Below are 22,241 nucleotides of genomic sequence, written 5' to 3' on the forward strand. Positions count from 1 at the left end.
CTATCCACCTTGTTCTTTCCCTTGCTGTCTCTTTCAGATGGGAAGTTCATCAGATGGATGTTAAATCCACCTTCTTGCATGAAGAAATCTATATGGAACGACCTCCTAGCTTTATACAAACAGACTCCAGCCTTGTATGCCGGCTTAAGAAATCCCTTTATGGTCTCAACCAAGCCCGTCGGGTTTGGTATGCCAAAATGGATAGATTTCTTTTAGATACTGGCTTTTCTAGGTGTCATTCTGACAATATTGTCTACACTAAGAAAGTGGGTCAGTCTTTTATCATTCTTGTTCTTTATGTTGATGATCTTGTCCTTACTGGTAGTGATCCCAACCTTATAAACCATGTGAAGTCTAGCCTTAAAAAGCAGTTTGAAATGACAGACTTAGGACACTTGCATTATTTTCTTGGTCTTCAAGTCTTGTAATCTAGAGAAGGTATTTCCTTTTCCTAGTCCAAGTATGCTTGTGATCTTCTATGCCACTTTCACATGGAAGATTGTAAGCCAACCCCTTCTCCCTTTCAGTCTGGAGCCAAATTTTTAGTCACTTGTACTTCCCCTGAAGTTGATGCAACCTTATACCATTAGCTTGTTGGAAAACTTTTATATCTGACCCATACTCGTCCTGACCTTTCCTTTGTTGTTGGCCTTGTTGCTCAGTTTATGCAAAACCCACATGAAAGTCATTTGAAAGCAGTGAAAAGAATACTTCGTTATGTTCGAGGTACAGTTCAGTTTGGGATTCCTTACAGTGCAGAAGCATCTCCTCTATTGGTTGGTTTCACTGATTCTGATTGCGCTGGTGACCCTAATAGTCGCAAATCTATTGCAGGTTATATCTTCACTCTTGGTTCTGGACCTATTACATGGGATTGCAAGAAATAAAGTGCCATTTCTCTTTCTTCAGTAGAAGCAGAGTATCGTGGCGCTGTTAAAGCTAGTAAGGAAGCCATGTGGTTTCATCAAATCTTGTTAGAGTTTGGTTTTCAGGAGCAACATCCGACTACACTTTGGTGCGATAATCAAAGTGCCATTCAACTATGCAAAGATCCAATCCAACATCAGCGCAACAAACACATTGAACTACACATGCACTTCATCAGAGAGCTCATTCATGACCATGTTCTTGAAGTGCACTATTGTTCAACCAATGATCAAGTTGCAGACATCTTTACAAAGGCTCTCACAGAGGCGAAGTTTACTAAACTTCGATTTATGGTTGGAGTTCAGGAAGTTGTCACTAAGGGGGGATAGGCTCTAATACCTCATTCCTTCTCCTATTGTGTCATCTTTGTACATCCTTCAATCCTATCCCAAGTTATTCTTAAGGGGGGATGTTAGGATATTCCGACACATAGGAAATGATTAAGTGTAACTTGGTCTAGTGTATGGTTAGGTAAAGTGTTTCATTAGTATGTACTTTTGTATGTACAATCTGACTGTCACAATATGTTCTAGACATTAAGTGATCTGACGGTTCATTCTCTCCTCGGTATTATCGACACTTTATTAGTGGCTTAACATCCGATTGGTCCATGATCTCTATTTAAATAGCATGGAGGGTCATTTGTAAGGTGACCGTTCATGAGAGAAGCTTATGTAAATTTTCTTTCTTTCACATTAATAAATTGCCTGAAGTGGCTGCATTGGCTCAGGTCGTGCACTGTTTCCCTCTTTGAGGGTTGTAACCACGTCAAGAATCTTGGTGTATTGATCTGTGATCTATTTGTGAGCAGTGTCCTTTGGTGTTATATCTGAGGAACTTACCCTGTAAATTCCTACATCTTTGCATGTTTCCATGCTTGCTACCATGTATTTTGCCTTTGTAGAACTCAGTGTCGTGGAATTTTGCTTCCTGCTGCACCAAGAGACAACCCCTGATCCAATAATGAAGGACCACCCTGAGGTACTTTTCTGATCCACTGAACTGCTTGCCTAGTCTGCATCTGTATATCCCGTCAAACTGACACCATTACCTCGTGCATATCTCATCCCATACTCGACTGTACCTCGTAGATACCTTAATACATGTTTCATTGTTTTCCAATGCACTCTCTTCGACTCCACCATGAATTGAATGCGAGTTTTGATGGCGAAACAAATGTTTGGCCTTGTGTTGACCAAATACGTGAGAGATCCAATGAGCTGCCTATATAAGGTTATGTCCGCTGTTGCATTCTCTGATCTGTCTATCTTCCTCTAGTTGGTAATCATAGGTGTAGACATGGGTCTACAGTCCTGCATCCTGAATCTCTTCAGGATCTCCATGGTATATCTCCCTTGCACAAGAAGGATCTCCCCATCTGTCTTCCATACCTCTAGTCTCAGGAAATAATGCATCAGCCTCATTTGCTTCATCTCAAACTTAACTGGCAAGTCCCTCTTGCAATCCTCTATGAGCCATGATGACCCTGTCACGAATAGATCATTCACATAAAGTACGAAAATGAGCGGCTCACCTCCTACCATAAAATAGTAGAGTTTAGAATCTACCTTTGCTCTTCATGAAGCCCATTTGCTGCAAGTAGTTGTCGATCCAACCATTCTATATTCTAGGATCTTTTTTGAGTCCGTATAGTGCCCTCTTTAACCTGCATACATGTGTATCTCTCCATTGCGTCTCAAATACTTCTAGATGTTTGATATACACCTCCTCTTCAATCACCCGGTTCAAGAAAGTTGTCTTGACATCCATCAAGTGAATCTGCCATCCCATCTGTGCTGGTAATGAGATCACGACCCTAATAGAAGTGTATCTGGCCAATGGTGTGAAAGTCTCCTCATAGTGTATGCCTTCCTTCTGCGCATACCTCTTGGCCACGAACTTAGCCTTATATTTATCGATGTGTCCATTTGCAACATACTTGATCTTGCAGATGCATCGAGAGCCAACTACTAACATGTCCATTGGTCTAGGCACGAGCTCCCATACATCATTGATTATGATCGATTTGTACTCCTCAACCATTGCATCCTACCACGCCTTGTGCAACTTCCTAATAACTGGAAGGCTCTTTTTCAATGACCTCTTTCACCAACGCCTTGTACCTGTCTGGTTTTCTGCACTCTTTGGTGCTCGCCCTAGGAGCTCCCACGAACTCCTGCACATCCTTCAATGTCTAAAGTACCTTGTTCTTTCTTCTTCCGCTGATGGTGGTTGGAGCTTCATGCTCGTCATCTTGCCCCTATTTACTGTTGAGAACTCACTAGACCTCTTGCACCTAAGCTAGTGCTTGTATTGGTAATTGTACTTGTGCTCTGTTGTCCTTGTAGTTGTTGCTCAACCCTTGGAGATTCTGCTGGCACACTCTGATCATTTGCTGGCAACTCGCGAGATCTTCTGAAGGCTTTTTCCTCTTGGAACTTGACATATTGTCTCACAATGATCCTCTTGCTTATAGGAATATAGATCTTGTATGCCTTGGAAGTTTCGCTATAGCCAACAAAATAGCCCTTCTCTATAGTCTGATCCAATTTGGTGCATTTATCATTTGGCATGTGAAAATAAGCGATTTTGCTAGATATTTTGAAGTGTCCAACCTCTAGCTTCTTCCTTATAAAAGTTTCTTCTCGTGTCATCTTCCCCAACGCTTTATGAGGAACCCTATTTTGAATGTAGACTGTTGTTCTGTGTGCCTCTGCCCATAGAAACTTAGGCATATCATTCTACTATGGGTTGTATGGAGCTATCCACTCTCTCTTGGTGCCCTCCTTTGCATAGAACCTTGTGAAGTCCTTATTTGTGTACTCGCCTACATTGTTTGTTCGAAGCACCTTGATCTTTTTACTTGTCATGTTCTCCACAAGAGCATTAAACTCTTGGAAGCGATTGAAGACCTCGTCCTTCGTCTTCAAGAAATAGATCCAAGTTTTCTAGGAGAAGTAATCGATGAAGGTTATGAAATATTCATAACCTTTAAGAAATCTAGTAGACTATGAGCCACATATAGTTGAGGGTATCAACCAAAGCACACCATTGGCTCTTCTGTCACTCCTTGAGAATGCTGCTTTCACAAATTTCCCATGCACACACTCTTTGCACACTTCGTCATGTTTTGAGCTCAATTATGGAAACCCTGTCATGGTCTTCTTGAGCAACTTGAGTGCTCCATGATGTAAGTGTCCCATCCTCCTATTGAATTTTAAATTCTGTTGCAATTACCAGTTATTATTCACCAACAATTTAGATTATGTCTTCTGCAAAATACTTGCAACAAACACTAAATAAAACACTACTGCAACTTCACAAAAAATAAATAAACCACAAGGACGGAGTAAATTATGCACACACACAAATTATGGACACTAATATTTTCAGACAAAAGTCCCTAGAAATAACCCCAAAGAGCAAAGCTTTGGTAAGTTTCTCCACTACTACAATTGGAAAATTGATCTCGAAACACATTTTCCTCTGCAAAAACAAACTCGACCTCCTCTAGCGAACTCACACCCTCTGCCTACAACTCATATCAGAAACTGAAAATGCTTTCGGAAATTTATTTCGACAAATATATTACCTCCCTATGTCCACTAAAGCTACTCACACCTCCTCTGGTAATTATTCCGACAACTTAAAATGGAATTCCTTCTCCAGCAATTTGCACTGGTTAAATCAACAATTCACACCGTTTGCTCGACCCTATTTCTACAGAAAAATTCAGCCTTTATATGATTGAGAATACTTGAAATCTCAGTGGAAATTTCCTTCTCTGTTCCGGATCTTTCTGCCTCTTACATTCTCCACTAGAGCCTCAAACTCCTGGAAGTGACTGAATACCTCATCCTTGGTCTTCAAGAAATAGATCCAGGGCTTCCTGGAGAAATTGTCGATAAAGGTACAAAAGTACTCATTGCCTCTGAGAGACTTCGTAGACATTGGCCCACATATGTTTGAATGCACAAGGTCTAGAATCCCTTGCAATCTACTATCATTCCTTGGAAAATATGCTTTCACAAACTATCCCAACACACATCCGCTGCATACATCATCATGCTCTGTGCTCACCTCTGGTACACGTGTCACTGTCTCATGAAGCAATCTAAGTGTTCCATGATGAATATGGCCCATCCCCTTATGCCATAGCTCCCCCTAGTCTCTTAGATTGCGGCTGCTAACTAGTGCCTTAGGTGTGTCCATCTGCAAGCTGTATAATCGACTGCTCCACTTGTATAACTGGATGCTCCTCACCCCAATTGCTATAGGTGACCTCCAATCTTGCTGTAACACTACTGCAGCCCCTCTAAAGATGACATTGTAACCTCTGTCCTGAAGGACTGATACAGAGATCGAATTTAACCCCAAGCCTAGAACATGCAACACATCATGGATAGGTATCTGCTTGTTGTTCTCTCTTTGAAATAGAACAATCCCTCATGCTATAGGATTGTAATTGGGCTTGTTCCCCATCTGAATCTAGAACCCGATGTCCTTCTCCTTGTAACTAGAGAAGTACTCTTAACTCTGTCATATGAAATGACGCTCCATTGTTTATGTACCAGACACCTTGTGAAATTGAGCTAGTTAGCCAAGCGATCAATGCGAACTCCTAATCCATCTTGCTAGAGAGCTCATTTGCATATGTTGAAGGTACAACTTGTTCTTGCCCATCTTCTTCCCGAGAGGACAATCACTGACATAATGACCAAACTGGTGATAGCCATAGCACTTGACCTTTGATAGGTCCTTACTCTTGTCCCCTTTTGAGCTTGGTCCCTTATTGGAACCCTTCTTCACTTTCCCTTTTCCTGCTCCCTCACAACCTTTGGTGTCTTGCCACTGCTTCTATTCCCACTAACTAGGTTGAGCCTAAGCTCTTCTTCAGTAATGTTGCTCCAAAGGCATTCCCAATCTAGAAGTCTGTCTTTTCTGTTGATCACTTGGACGAAAACACTCCACTCCTTGGAAAATCCATTGAGTGTTATTCGCACAACCTCCTCATCATTGGGCTTATCACCCATTGTAGCTAGCTCATCTTTGGTAAGTAGAACTCTGGTGAGGTAGGATGTAACTTTTTCTCCTTTATTCTACTTGATGGTGCTCAACCTCTCTCTAAAAATGAACTTCCTATTTTTTGTAGGATCCTAGTATAGTTTTATGATGGCATCCCACATTTCCTTCGTTGTCCGTTTCTTCGTGATGTGGAACAATATGATCCTTGACTCCATCAAGAATCATTCTCTTTGCTTTGGCATTCTCTTTCTTGTAGGTAGTCAGCTGTTGTGGATATGTCTGTACGGAAACAACGTTCTTTGCAAACTCCTTCAGATCATACTCGTCCAATAAGAATGACATCATAGCCTTCCAAGTGCCAAATTTGGAGGCTCCATCCAACCTATCCTGATCTCTTAATATTGTTGGGGCCATCCCTGGAAAATTTGGAAATTTAGCAAATTCAAATAAACTAGGGAAATAACTATAGAATTTGAACTGGGTTAAACCCTTAGCTTTCTCTTCATGTGCTTTGCATGGATATTCCTTATGCCCGCCAATCCACTTTGATACCATGTGGAATTTTAAATTTTGTTGCATTTACTTGTTGTTATTCACCTATTGATTCAGATTAGTTGTCTTCTACAAAATACTTGCGGGAAACACTGAATAAAACGCTACTGCAACTTAACATAAAATAAATAAACCACAGAAACTGAGAAAATTAAGCACACACAAATTATGGACGCTAATATTTTTGATCAAATGTCCCTGGAAAATCCCTGAAGGGAAAATTAGTTCAGTAGATGAGGGTTTTATTATTATTAATCTTCAACAATTTGAGAGTACATAAACAGCTTGCTTAATACTGACAAAGCTTTGGTGAATTTATACACTACACCAACTGGCAAATCGATATGGAAACACAAAGTTTCCTCTGCAAAAACAAAGTTGGCCTACTCCAACAAACTCACACCCTTTGTCGGCAACTCACACTAGCAATTGGAAATGCTTTTGGAAATTCGTTTCGGCAAATACATTGCCTCCCTATGTCCACTGAAGTTACTCACACCTCCTCCGGTAGTTATTCCTGCAAATGGAAATGGAATTACTACTCCAACAATTTGCACTGGATAAACTGGCTATTCACACTACTTTCTCGATCCTTTTTATGCAAATAAAGTCAGCCTTTGTCTAACTCTGAGAATATTGGAAATCTCTATGGAAATTCTGTCCAAAAACCTTCACCCAAATTCTCTGCTGAAACCTTGCTGCTAGTATCCCTACATTGCCTCTCTGCCTTTGCTCTCATTGCAATTTTGTGTCTCCTTCATTGCTCCTCAAATGCCCATCGATTTCCTCTTATAATCTCTCATTGATGAATCAACGACCATGATCTAATCACAATCGATTGCTAAGCTTATCTTGACTACATCAAGTGACTTTTCCATAAGTCTCTAGAGGTAAATTGATTTACCCCAATTAATATTGATTAATTAAGGTTATTTCCCTAAGTTAGTTAGGAAATTAATTAACTTTTAATTAAATCTAATCAAGGTCTTTTCTCGCGAAACCTTTTCTGGGTATTGGAGAAAATGCGTTCCCTAGCCTCATAGACACAATCTGAGACTAGAACACCTGTCCAAGCTACACAAACTAACACCTTGCATGCCATATCTTTCCCAAGTCTCTGCTATTGCTACTGCTGTTGCCAATCAGTGCCTTTGGAGAATCGAACAACAAATTGTATAACTTGTTGCTTCAAACCCCAATCTGTCAAGATAAATGATGCAGAAATTTTAAAGTACCCTTGTTGACATGCATGGTAACATCCGACTCCCACTTTCGGAGACATGCTCTACCTAGGAGGATGTGAGAACCTAAATCTTCCATTTGTCACGTGAAAGTTTTACAATACAACATCAATAGACGGAAAAAACCGGAATGGAGTCCTATCCCTTTCTAATGTGGCACCTAAAGTCAAAATCAAATGATAACTAATCTAGGAAATGAAATAGCATCTAAAGTAAATAGTGGAAATGGAAATATGACATGACAAAATATGTACCTAAACCAAATCATGAAAAACATCGCACAGGGAAAAATTGAATCTATGCTAGAATGAATGCTGACAAAATATTTAAACTAATTTAATTGTCATGCTAATTATTAGAAGCATGTAAAACCGCTTGTCATTTTGCCACTTTCATTCTTAGAATACTAACCCTTAGAGAAGTATAACAAATCTTCACTTCATTTCCATTCTTTGATAACTGTTCATGACTGTAGTTTATTCTCCTGAGCCACTTATTATACAGAGTAAGCTCAAACTCTGTCTACTCTGTTTCAGGACACCCCAATATTGACTCATTAACCATAGAATGGGAAGAAAATTCTTGGGCATGTGAAGTTATGAAGAATTCAGAAAAGGGGGAGCTTGTAGTGACTGTTGTATCAAAAGGGATTCAGGCAGGAGGACTATGGAAAACACTGCTCAATGCTTGTGAGGCAATTACGGATCTCATTGATTGGCAGCGCAGTGGTCCAGAAAGTATTTATGAAGTGTGGCATAGCATGGGAATTGAGGCTGCACGGAATTGTTGTTTGCATGTAAGAAATTCTGTTGGTTTCTTTTCATCAAAAGATGTTAAATTTGTTATTCAATTTTTTGAAATCTGAAAATGTGTTTCACGAAGACTTTTGTGAACACAGAGGCTTGAAGGTGTTGCTAGAGTTATGGACAAACCTATACATAAAAGTCATCTGCATCTGATAGTAGACTGTCTCTCTGTTACCGGAGTATTTTATGGTTTAACACCCATAGGTCTTGGAAAGCATCTAAATCAATGTTCTGTTTCTGCTCCTTTCATGCAAGCATGCTTTATGGTAAGTTATATATGCTCCATGTAGAGTGTGGAGGTTTTGGTTATATTCTTTGTTGAATAATTTGTTATGTTGTTGATTTCAGAGCCTTTTAAATATTTTTCAAGGTTGATCTTAGTCATTATTCAGAACAATTTTTGCAGAAGCCAAAAAAACACTTTTTGGAAGCAGCTAAGAAGGGGACTTTGGATAATCTTTCAGGACCTCTGGATTCCTTGGTATGGGGTAAAGTTGCTCCCATTGGAACTGGTACATCTTTTGATATCATATTAAATGAGAAGGTATGGACTCATGCTTTATTGCAAATTTTGCAATGATGGTAGCATTTTTTGATAAGGCATATCAACATAATATTGCTTTGGAAAATTTAATATGTTAAATTATATTGCTTTGCAAAATTTGACATAAAGATGTCAATATTGCTTTGCAAAATTTAACATAAAGATGTCAATATTTGCAAAGGCATCTGGACTCTCTGGATGGCCAGGGAAAATAATCTTAGTTTAAGATTATGGGTCTCTTGTGGATGATCTATATTAGAACATAAATCTGGGAGGAAGCAAGTGTGTGTTATGTAGAGCAAAATATTCTTATTTTGTCGTTTCCATCTTATAAAAGCTTATGCTTTAGATTCCTGATTTTCCAAATCTTCTTGCTGTTTGGCAACAGCATTTGAGACTGACAGTAACGATTCACTATCCTTGAGTATGTTGTTTTATTTTTTGTCTTCTTGTACTTATGAGGTATACCTACACATGAACACTCTAAATTTGTTGTAGAAATATCCTCCCATAATTTGTTTGTTTGATAAACTTCTTTTATTGTATTTAGTGAAGGACTATAGTGACAACTTTGACCTATGATTAAATTGGTTTCCATTTATAACTTGTATTTTAAAGATAAAATGCCTGATGGTTTATTTCCTTGAATTGTCTTCAGTTATGCTCTGAACACTCTTCCTTTCTATGTAAGCAAATGACTGAAAGATAATGCTTTGTGTAGGAATTTTACCATTACCTCTTTCAATCATTTTGACCTTTTTTTAATTTTATGTTGTGGAGCAGAAGCAGGAACCTATTAAGAGTGTAGATGTCTGTGAATTTTTGAATGTTATAAGAGACAGAGAAGTCCTGGCATGTCCCACACACCCAGTTGAAAGTTTTAAGGATGCAGACATGACAGGAAATGTTCAATTTGGAGATCAAACATCCAATGCATTCACCCATATAGAGATGCAAAAATTTCAAACCAAAGCATATTGTTTTCCTCCCAGTAATAAGTTGGGTAAGATTGTGAATAGTCATGTACCTTCCATGAACAGCAGAGAAACAAAAGGTTCCTGTCAGGTTAAAAATTGTGTTGAGGAAATAGCTGAACCAGACTTCCCACCAGGCTTTGAGCCATATAATATTGGAGATGCTCAAGCACAGGGTGATTTTGTTGCAAGTGAAGAGGAACCAGACAAAAGTCAATTTCCTGAGCATGGACCTTCAAGAGTAAAGACAAGATCCAAATTTCTCAAAGCGAGGAAGCAATGGAAGTCCATATTAATTTTGTTTCATTCTTTGCGGGGAATCCTACACAACAGGTTCTGATGCATTCTTTATTCATCTATTTTTGTTGCATAATCCATTCAATTTTTGAAACTTGTAAAAATGAAACACATAAATGTAAGGTACAATATATTGAAAATGACACCTTTGATTTTATTCAATGTCAAAATGAATTCATACGAGGACTTCCATGTACAGAATAATATATAGCATCTGTTTGTTTTCGTATCAGGTAGCAAATGCTAGTATATTTGGAATATTTTTATACAATATTTAATTGGCCATATCCACTATGTTTAAGAAGCATTGTACTAGGCTGCAGTAGAAGTCAAATCGTACTACTTGACATTGTAACATGCTTTCATGTCTTTTAGTTCAAATGATTGACACAAAAAATTGGAAAAACAAAAGCTCTAGGAAAGTGAGGTTGAAAAGAGAGAAGGAAATCTTATTAATTTTAAATGTTTCATCAATCACTAGAAGGAATCAACAGGACTATTATACAGATGCCCTTGAGAAGCACTGAGGGATTGTTCACTGCTTCTTGTATCGAAGCTTACACATAACATCTTTAGATGTAATTGTCTTTGTAGGCCTTAGAGAACAACTGCACTTGTGGAATAGGTTAATAACTACTCATGGTACTATGTTACTAGAGAAAAATGCGATGTTTGAATAATATTACTGTTCCAAGTAAGTCCCAAAGATTTGGATCTAGTGAACAGTGCAAGTGGTAATCATGGATGTCCTATTTTCATGCATAGATCATGTACAAAGCAACCACTGGTTTCAATAGATAATTGGTTCTCTATGCCTAATACACAACTCAAACAAACACTAGCTGTGCATTACCATGCCCTGCATTGAAATTCGATAAAAAAATTCCATGCTAAAAACATCAATTAGAATTTGCACACACACAGAGACACACATGGGTATATATATATATATATATGTCAAAATTTAATATGTTAAATTATATAATTCACATTTATTAATTGAAGCTCATATGGGGAGTTTGAGAGCACACTTGTGGAACCCTAGCCACGACCAACTGGTTTTTTGGTTTGAACAACCTTCAGGCAGCTATGGCAGTTTGTCCTAACAAGGCAGGTATAGGTCCTGACAGTTTCTTATTGCCTGGGCAAGGAATTTATTCCTGAATCTCTCAAGGTTCCCTTTCTGATTAGGGCTGGATGGTGCATTGTTTTCTCTATTCTTTATGGCATTTAAAGTTTCCTCTAGGTTGCAATTGAATTTTTCTTAAATGTTTTATCTGCCTCTTGTTGGAAGGGGTGTGTAAACATTGGTATGGAATTTCATTGTTCTATGTTTTGTATGAATATAGAACCTTGGATGGATGCACCATATAACCTAGTCTAGAGCGCATTAGGTTGAGTGAGTATGGGTGTCGTGGTTTACTGCAAAGTGTTTAGACTAGTGTTGTGAAAATCGCGATTTAATGAAAAATCGCGATTTTTTTCATTTTGCCGATCAAATCGCATTTTTATACGAAAAAATCGCTATAAAAACAAAAAAATTGCGATTTTTTCTTAAAAAATTGTGGGGGGTTGCGGCAGCGTGGTTTTATTACATTTTTTTGGGTTTTTCATGCACTCATTTGGACAGTCGCGCGCGGAGGGAGGAGGAGCTCTTGGAGACCAAGTTGAAGAGGGTTTTTAGCCAAATCTAAGTGCTTAGAGGAGAAAATCAAGAGGAGACCACCCATTTCTCCATAGAAATGGTATGAGGATTAATTTTGTTTTTTGTTTGTTTTCATTGTTTAAAAACATTGTTTTTGTATGTTTTTCATTGTTTTTGGTTGGGAAACTTGGTATGGGCACCATTTTTCTTTTGCTTTCATTGTTTTTAAAGAATTTTTTGTATTTTTTCATTGTTTTGGGTTGGGTAACTTGGTATGACTACGGGAACCAATTTTTTTTTTTGTTTTCATTTTTTTAAACATTGTTTATGTTTTTTAATTTTTCATTGGTTTTGCCATTTGGTTGGGTAACTTGGGTTTGTAATGGTTGGGTAATTTGTGTTTGAAACTTTGAACTTTGGAATGGTTGTTTTAGGTTGGGTTACGGGTAACTTGGATTTTCATTGTAAAATCATCAATGTAAAAATTAAAAATTAAAATACTAAATTGTAATTTGTAAATCTGTAACTTGTAATTTTGTAAATGTTAAATTGTAATCCTAATACTTATTAAGTTATTTTCCCATAGGTTCACAACTGCACCAAAACACCATTCAAGACTTCAAGTTTGCAACTTCAAAGTTCAAAAACAAACATGCCAAGGAAATTGGATCCTTTCTGGGAATATGCTATACCTCATGCTCCAAATGATAGACAAAACTTGAGTTGCAAGTTGTGTGGAAAGGAGATGTTCGGGGGGGGTGTACAGGTTGAAGTTTCACCTTGCACAAATCCTTGGGCATGATGTGGGGCCCTGTACAAATACAAATGTTGAACTTATCCAAAGAGCCATGAGAGCATTGGAAGAATTAGAGTAGATTAGAGAGGCCAAAGAAGAACTCAAAAGGCAACTAAAAATTGAAGGAAGTGGGCCAAGTGGCACTCGTTCTACTGCAGCATCAATCAATCCGGTAGCTGCATCATCATTTTTTGTTCCTCGAACCACACCTGGTTCACAGCCATCTATCGGTTCAATGCTAAAAAGAACTGATAAAGAACAAGCTGACAAGTTGATGGCAAAATTTCTCCTCTGGAGTGATATTCCTTTCAGCATTGTAAGGAATAATCCATTTTTCCAACCTACTGTTGATGCTATTGCCAGTGTTGGCCCGGGGTACAAAATCCCTTCTTATCATGATTTCAGAGGCCAGATTCTTCAAAATGAAAAGCGTGACTGCACCCAAAGATTGGAGGATTTTAGGGCATCATGGGCACAAACAGGATGCACTGTTATGTCAGATGGTTGGACTGACCAAAAGGGGAGAACCCTTATAAACTTCTTGGTTAGTTGTCCCAAGGGGACTATGTTTATCAAATCTGTTGATGCATCTGCACAAATCAAAGATGCAAGAACTTTATGTGATTTGCTGGATGTGTTTATTTTGGAGGTGGGTGAACAACATGTTGTCCAAGTCATAACGGACAATGCTGCAAATTATGTTGCTGCTGGTAGGATGCTTATGGACAGGCATCCTACTTTATTTTGGACACCTTGTGCTGCCCATTGTATTGATTTGATGTTAGAGGACATAGGGAAAATTCCCTTTGTCAAAGATATTGTTGACTCATCAAAAAGCATTACAAAATTTATATATAATCATACATTTGTGCTTAGGTTGATGAGAAGATTTACCAACAACAAAGAGTTGGTGCGCCCCGCCATTACACGGTTTGCCACCAGTTTCATATCTCTTCAATCCCTCTTGATTTCTATGTGGGATGTGAAGAGAATGTTTCTTTCAGAGGAGTGGCGTGCTTTGTCAATGAGCCGCAAACCAGAAGGAGAGGCCGTATGCAGACTAGTTTCATACCAGGAAGACTTCTGGGCGGGAGTGCAGGAGGTGTGCGTCATTACTGAACCTTTGGTAAAGGTTCTTCGGTTGGTTGATGGTGAGAAGCCCGCAATGGGCTATTTGTATGAAGCCATGGACAGGGCCAAAGAAGCCATTCGGGCCTACTATGATGATAAGGGAGATGATGGGTTTCAGAAACAACTCCTTCTATGGGGAGTGATTAATGAGCGATGGAACAACACACTCCATCGTCCCATTCATGCTGCTGGGCTTTTCCTAAACCCTGCATTTTCTTATGCATGTGGGTTTGATTTTGATGCTGAGATCATGGATGGATTCTTATCCTGTGTCGAGAAGATGGTGCGATCTCCAGAACAACGTATAGAGATCTCTAAACAAATTGAGACATATAAGATGGCAGGTGGCACATTTGGCTTTGAGATGGCTATCACTGATAGGACGATTAAAATGCCAGGTATTTTTTAGTTTGTAACTTTGTTTCAAATTTCATTGTCTCTTCAAATTCCATTTTTTTCTTATGTTTATTTAAAATTTTATTTGTAATTTTGTTATAGATGCATGGTGGAAAATGTATGGTGGCAGGGTGCCCCTTCTGCAAAAGCTTGCCATTCGCGTCCTCAGCCAAACATGCAGCGCCTTAGGATGTGAGCGCAACTGGAGTGTATTTGAAAAAATACACAACAAGAAGCGCAACAGGTTAACACTTAAACATTTAAAATATTGAAAATTTCCAAATAAATTTTTGAATTCATTAAACAATATTTTTTTTATAATTATTAATTATTATTTCATGATCTTTGTACAGGTTGGAGTCCCAACGACTTAATGACATGGTCTACGTCTACTACAATCTTCGATTGTGGGTGAGGCAACTTGAGAGGACACCTGATGTGGATGCCATCTCATTGGATGGGATTGACACCACTGCTGCATGGAGGGTTGAGGTCGAGAGGCCTCTCATGGATTCTGCTGATGATTGGTTAGTGCAGGATGTAGTGGAGGGGGAGGAGGAGGAGGAGTAGGAGGAGGAGCAGGTGGAGGAGGGGGAGGAACAGGAGGAGGAGGTGACACCGCCTGTCCGGGCTACCACTACCAGCAGTAGAGGACGTGGTCTACCTCCTATAGCTCCTACTTCTAGTTCTTCGGCTTCTAGAGCACATTAGACTCCACTGCCATTTCCACCAGCACGGGCACCAGCATCTACATCTAGAGGGAAAGGGAAAGCTGTGGCATTTTCTCGCAAGAGGGGCAGAGGAAATCAATAGGATTAGACTTTCATTTTATTGTATATGACATTATGACATGATGAGATACATTATCATATTTTTTGTTGATATTTTGAGGCTGAGTTGGGACTCAGGAGTCAGGACTTAGTATTCAGGACATGATTCAATGTTATGTGTGATTTTAGCGCTAGAAATGATATTAAACATCTTATATATTAGTTTTTTTTATCATATTTATGTGTCAATGTATTTATTTTATGTTGTAGATGGTTTAGATATTAAAAATATTGAAAAAAATGAATATTTTTGTACCAAACGATTTTTTCCGATTTTTTCCCGATTTTTTCCGATTCGTTCCCCGCGCCGCTTTAATCTTGATCGCGATTTTCACAACATTGGTTTAGACAGACCTGATAGCTCAGTAGTTGGAATCCAAGATTCTCCGACCACACTATCCCATGATAAGATGGTATGATGAGAAAGCATTCCTCGCATTTGAGGCCTGTTACCACAAAATCTAGTAGGACTTGGATGGAGAAACACTATAAGACAACATCTCGACAAAGTGCTAACAATGGGGTAGAGGCCCAATGTCACCTCAGCCAAAAACCCTTGCTTTTTACGAACATTCACAGAGTCTCGGTAGAAGGAAGATCACTTAAAATAGATATGCTCATTCAAGAGAAAGGCTCAATAATGGTTCAAGGCTTCAAGAAAGCAAAATGATCTCAAAGAAAAACCCTAAAAATACAAGGTACAAGACCTAGGTTTTTTGAAGTTTTTGATGGTAATATGTATTCACAAGGTCAAGAACAAAGATATAGGTTTTTTTGCAATGATAATCATCTAGTCCAAGGCTCATGAAACCCTTAAGAAAGTCCTCAAGTTGAGGGAGAAGAAACTAGGGTTTCCTTCTTAGAACAACACCTAGGGCAGGATATTTTATGGATGAAATTTGAGTGGATGCCAACCAAATTGATAGGTTATGTATCCTAGACCTATCTCTTGATGTTTAATCTCTCAAATCACCAAAAAGCCTCCTCCCTAAAATTTCGCTCCAAGCCCTAGACTTTCACTTCAGCCTTAAAAGGATCGAATTTGAGAAGAGAAGATTATGGAGAAAATTTAAGGTTGTTCATCAAGTGACTGGACCAGTGCCTTGTCCTATGGGGATATGGAGTCAAGGATGTGCTAGATAAGCCTAATTCCCCTCCAAGGAGGTCAAAATTTGATGCCCTAGCTATCAAAATTTCAACAATTACCCACTTAATGGAGTAATGGATTCTTATGTAGAAGAACAAGAAGTACTTCACTGGGAACATTGATTACATGTTATACAATGAGTAACATATGTAATACTCAACTAGATAGCCTTTAGAATTTATTTCAAAAAATTAGGGCACAAACAAGCATAATCTAGAAGTAGCAAGTCCATACATGAGACCATTCCAAAATAATAATATTCAACAATAGACACTTACAAGATAACATGTAGTATATCGGTCCATTACACTGAGAAATAGCTGCAGAGAATGTCAAAATCAGCTTCCATACATCAAAATGCATCCAAGTATCTCCAAAATCACGCACAAGAAGCAAGTGTGAATTATGTAAAAGGTTCGAAATTCACAAGTTTGATGATGAGAGAGATCAAATGAGATCTCTCTAATTTATGTGTTCAATGATCTTTAATTTTAGCCTATGAGCCCCTCAAATAATAAAATAATGGGAAAATACTAGGTGAGGTTACAAGCCAACATCATAGCCAATGTAAAAAAATAACAAATAACCAACAAAGAGGTTGAAATACTAACGCCATGCATGCGTAGGGCCTTCTAGGGCATGCATTGGGCTCCTCTAGGGCCAAAGTCAGTGTATAGGGCTCCAAAAATCATGATCTAGGGGTTGTTCCCTAAATCTCCATGCAAATTATTTTGTGGATCCCAATTTTGTGTTTGGGGCACAAAGTGGGTCTTGTTACGCTTGCCGCCTACACCTTCTAGTTAGTGACAAAATCCTTTAACCCCACAAGGTGTGGTTGGTGGCAAGAACAAAGAGTTGGGGCTGTCACCTATTCCCAAATCTCTTCGTCGAAGCTATCTCCTAGGTTAGCTAAGGGGGGTGGTCCCTAATGAAAATGTTATATGATATGAGTGTCTAGGAGATTGAGTTAAGGTTAATTTGGATTATTTGTAAAAAATAACTTGTTTCCAAGAGTTAAGAAAACATATGAATAAATAACCCAATTTCAATGATAAATTCAAAGCATAGACTAGTGCTTTCAAGTAAATAACAATAGCTTGCTCAAAAATGGAATCATGATACAATGATAGACAATCCTGCAAATGTTAGACCAAGATAAACATGTAAACATCAATTGCAACTATAAAGGAAAAAATACCTGGAAGTAAATGCCCAAATGACAGGATAATGACATCAATTACAAATATATGAAATAACTTTGAAATAGAGTTACACCAATGAAAGAATTTCCAAGTACAAGAAAGTTAAATATTGCAAAAGTAAAAGAATTCCCAATACTTGCATAATAAATGCCTCTTGAAATAAAGTGATATAAACAAGACTCAAGTAAATCTAAGATAGCATAAGTAAGAAAATTGCATTTGCAAGTAAAGATGTGATGTAGGTGTGCTCTTGGTTTATTTTATTAGTTGCATTCAAAAGCAAAGTTTCAATTGAACTCCTATCCTCAGACTTCACCCTTGTCTAGAAATCCAAATCTCACAGTGAAGAGTCAATAGGGGTGGAGGGTTCCTAAAGTCTATACAACCAACTTAAGTTGGAGGTTGATTTTAGTGATGCTTGATGCATGTAAAATTCCCAATGTAGATTGCAATGCTTGAGAAAATGAAACATAATTAGCTTGACATAAAAGTAACAATTTCTTTGGAAAATAAATTTGCTCAATACACAATGCTTCAATATTCAAGATAGAACAATACAACAATGAGGCATAAGTGATTATTAAACAAGTGGCAAACTAAATATATCAAAGTTTGCTAGAAATAAGAGAGTTGCTTGAATGAGAGTAAATTATTTTGAAATAGAATGTCAACTTGTAGGTTGTAGCAAACTTTAATAAAGGAAATGCGATTTGTGTTACTTTCCAATTAGAGGATCCATGTTATGCGAAAATGAAATAAATGGAAATGTTAACAAAATCAATCCACCCAGAAGCCTTTCTCCCTACATGGAGAAATAGGATGCCATGGGTAAGACCCACGCTCCCATAACAAAAACAAAATTTTTATTATTAAGGTGTTACATTGAGGTTAGAACCTCTAGGAGGGCGGCCCACGGAATAATGGAAAGATACAATATAAGATCTTGCAATAACAACGAATTCCCTTAAAACTATGGGAGCCTCAAGAGATGAAATGTTTCTACAACTTGAGAGAGGAAGTTCCTAAAAAGGAACATGGCCTTAGCCTCCTTCATAGGTCCTCCAAATGCCCACAACCTCCTTGAAAAGAATCTTGCACGCTTGAGGTAAACTACAAGAAAGATGTTAGTGCTGCAAAACTAAGACATGGTCAGTGTGCAAAAAGAGATCATGCAAATAAGTGAATATACTACAAAATAATGTACAAAAAAAGCTAAATCAAATGATCTGAAAGGATCCCATCAGTTGAATAGCTTGTGAAAATATCTTAACTAGCTAGATAATGAAATGGAAGCACAAGATCAAAGATAATAATTTTGTTGAGATTTTAAACTTATGCACAAACTATGTCAAAAGGAGGGCCTTGCAAAACAAGTACTTCGAAAGATTAGGCTTTTGAGATACAAATAATGATGAGAGATTCTTGAAAACAACGCCAAGAGTGGGTTGGTCACTTGAAGACTTCCCCTCATGCTTGCTAGTTGATCCAAAACTAGTTCTCTACAAAACTTCCAACACACATTAACTCATATGGATTAATCAATAAACAATGGTAAGATAACTCTAGAAATTTGTATGAAAATGACTAGAGATTGTCTACACCTAGAGCATATTCATAAACCAATTGTAAATGCAAGATAGCTATACATCTACAATTCTATGAAAGCATATGAGAAATGAAACACATTAAAGCACAAGTAGAGAAGATCATACCATCAAAGAACCAAACACATGCTCCAATGGAATAACAGTCATGAATGAACCCCAAAGTCTTTTTATTCATATGAAGAACAAGTGTACATAGAAGCAGAGTTTCCTCAAGCACAATAGCTTGTTGCAAAAAATCAATGTTGTGAAAAGCGCGATTAAATTGCGCTTTTTTGAAAAAATCGCGCTTTTTTCCCGCGCCGATTTAATCGCGCTTTTTACACAAAAAAATCGGCTATTTTTTTTGCCGATTTTTTCCGGAAAAAGCTCGGGGTTGCCGAGACAGCACGATTTTATAAATTCTTTTTTGGTTTTTCATTTGGTCATTTGGGTTTTTTCATGCAATTTTTTTGAAAGAAACAAATAATTTTTGAGTGGGGCAGCTTAATGATCAAGTCTAGGCCCTAGTATGGATATGCTATTCATGGTAATGTTAAATTCTTAAAGTAAAAGTGACATTCTCCTTAATATTCATTTTCATCCTTTTACTTAATTTTTTAACATTACCATGAAATGACTCAGGATGTTTGAGAGTGGTTCCAGCCTCATTGGATTTCATATGGAGAAAGTAGAATTTTAGATTTCATTTAAAATCTAGCAGACTTGTCAGTTTTTCAGGATTTCAGGATTGGGAGATTGTAATGTTTCCAGGTGACACCACCTGCTCGGGCTACCCCTGCCACCAGTAGAGGACGTGGTCTACCTCCTACAGCTCCTACTTCTAGTTCTTCAGCTTCTAGAGCACATCAGACTCCACTGCCATCTCCACCAGCACAGGCACCAGCATCTACATCTAGAGGGAAAGGAAAAGCTGTGGCATTTTCTCGCAAGAGGGGCAGAGGAAATCAATAGGATTAGACCTCATTTTATTGTATATGACATTATGACATGATGAGATACATCATCATATTTTTTGTTGATATTTTGAGGCTGAGTTGGGACTCAGGAGTCAGGACTTACTATTCAGGACATGATTCAATGTTATGTGTGATTTTAGCGCTAGAAATGATATTAAACATCTTATATATTAGTTTTTCTATCATATTTATGTGTCAATGTATTTATTTTATGTTGTAGATGGTTTAGATATTAAAAAAATTGAAAAAAAATGAATATTTTTGTACCAAACGATTTTTTCCCGCTTTTTTCCGATTTTTTCCCGATTTTTTCCGATTCGTTCCCCGCGCCGATTTAATCCCGCTCGCGCTTTTCACAACATTGCAAAAAATACAATATGAGAGCCCAAGGCTCAATTATATAGGACAATGGGTGGAGATCCCAATGAAGAACCAAGTGCCAAGTGTGATGATGATGATCCCAAATCTCCCTCACGCAATTTGAATTCTCTCTAGAGAACCACACAATCCTTGAGAGGCCAACTTTTAGTATGAAGAGGGACAAGTGTAAATGGGAATGGCGTGGTAGGAGACCACTCTCCACTCATCTCCAGTGAAACACCAAGTCAAAGGCCACCAAAAAGATGACTCACTAAGGAAATTTGAATTCCTATCCTTGATAAATGTGATTTCCCTTTGAGAAACTTGTGGTCCCCTCCAAAAAATCGATTTTCTTGGAGCACATGTCTTTTCCTTGATTTTAGGAGTCCACATTGCCTTGAGACTTCAATTTAACTCCATGATTTTCGACCTCATTTTCACATCATTTAACATGTGTGGATATTTTTTTTCTCCATATATTTAATTTTTGTTGGCTCAAGTTATTGGCACATTTAACACTAAACTTATGAAATGTGGGTTTGGAGGGTCTAGAACATATTTTGACCCCTCAAAGTGTGTCTTAGTACAAAGTTGATGGTTAGAGGTGCAATTTTTATACTCATACCCCATACAACTTCTCTAGACATCACTTATTACATTTCATATAAAAATTTTATTCCAATTTCCATCTTGTCGGGAATTTAAAAAAATTAAAAAATGACTCCTTAGACCTAACCAAATTCCATGAAACTTTACGAGTGATCTAGTATGGTAATATACAATGACCCTAGACCAATGTTGCAGGAAACGTCCCCCCCCGCGGATCAAAAGACGGAAACATGATCCGTACAGATCCGTGGGTGATCTGCCCTCCAAAACGCGGTCCGTACGGATCTGTGGGTGATCTGCCCTTTGAAACGCGGATCACACTGAAAAATACGATTCCTGCCATTTGGGAACCATATGGCCCGATCTGCGTTTCGTACAGTGGATTGGCCATATGATCCGCAGCGTTTCCGGGTTGGATCCGTGCAGATCGCGATTGCTTTTTCGGGCAAGCGGTTGCTTCAGTCGCGCGGGCCACAAAGTGTTGCATTTTTTAAATTTTTATTCCTTTTTTTTTGTTTTTCTTTGTTGGGGGTGGGTCCACTTCGGGTTAGGGTGAGGAGTGAAGTGATTAAAGACCCTTTCATCTCTCATTTGCTCACTTTTATTTTATGAGAGTTTGTAGAAGAGAGGAGAAGGGAGAAGAAAGAGAGGAGAGTTTGGAGGAAGAGCTAGGAGAAGGAGGAGGAGCTTGGAGGACTTCCATCTACAAGAGGTAAAGAGGTAAGTGCAAACCCCAAACTCCCTCATTTTTTTGACATTGTTTTTTTGTATTTTTCTCCTTCCTCTTCTACTCTTTCCCATTCTTTCTACTTGCTCATTTAATTGTAGGTTGTCCACCACCTATATCCATATTCCAAAATGGTGTTCTTTTGGCTTCTATGTATTATTCCACTTTTGGTTTTAATGATGGAAAGGGGGAGTAGGAATAGAAGGGAAGAAGAACAAGAGGATAGTGGTCCCCATATGAGTGACCCAATGTATGATGAAGAGGAAGGGTTTGGAGAGGAATGGGATGAACTTGAAGGGAACACTAAAACACTAGAGGGGAAAGCTACATTAACTTCCTTGTGGAACTATGTGACCAAACTTGAAGGGGGAAAGGGTGGTGGAAGCTACTTTTGTGCCCTCATGGTTGTCATGGAGGAAAACCATTTAGTGGTTCATATACCCGTGCGAGGAGCATCTTTGTGGGTGAT

At 38.3% G+C, this 22,241-nt stretch overlaps 1 protein-coding gene across 2 annotated transcripts in view; it reads left to right on the forward strand.

The window, feature by feature from the left end:
- The window catches only part of LOC149218223 (DNA-directed RNA polymerase IV subunit 1-like), a 382,207-nt gene that overhangs the window by 265,743 nt on the left and 94,223 nt on the right, over positions 1–22,241 (forward strand). For both annotated transcript variants that reach the window (XM_089383853.1, XM_089383854.1), the window contains exons 16-19: positions 8,282–8,541; positions 8,644–8,817; positions 8,958–9,095; positions 9,879–10,402. In XM_089383853.1, coding sequence (XP_089239979.1) covers positions 8,282–8,541; positions 8,644–8,817; positions 8,958–9,095; positions 9,879–10,402 — 1,096 coding nt within the window. The remainder of the gene's footprint in view (positions 1–8,281; positions 8,542–8,643; positions 8,818–8,957; positions 9,096–9,878; positions 10,403–22,241) is intronic.

Source organism: Pinus tabuliformis, chromosome Q (assembly GCF_031772625.1).
Source record: "Pinus tabuliformis cultivar Carrire ecotype Pingquan chromosome Q, CPIR1, whole genome shotgun sequence".
In the NCBI taxonomy this organism is placed as follows: domain Eukaryota; kingdom Viridiplantae; phylum Streptophyta; class Pinopsida; order Pinales; family Pinaceae; genus Pinus; species Pinus tabuliformis.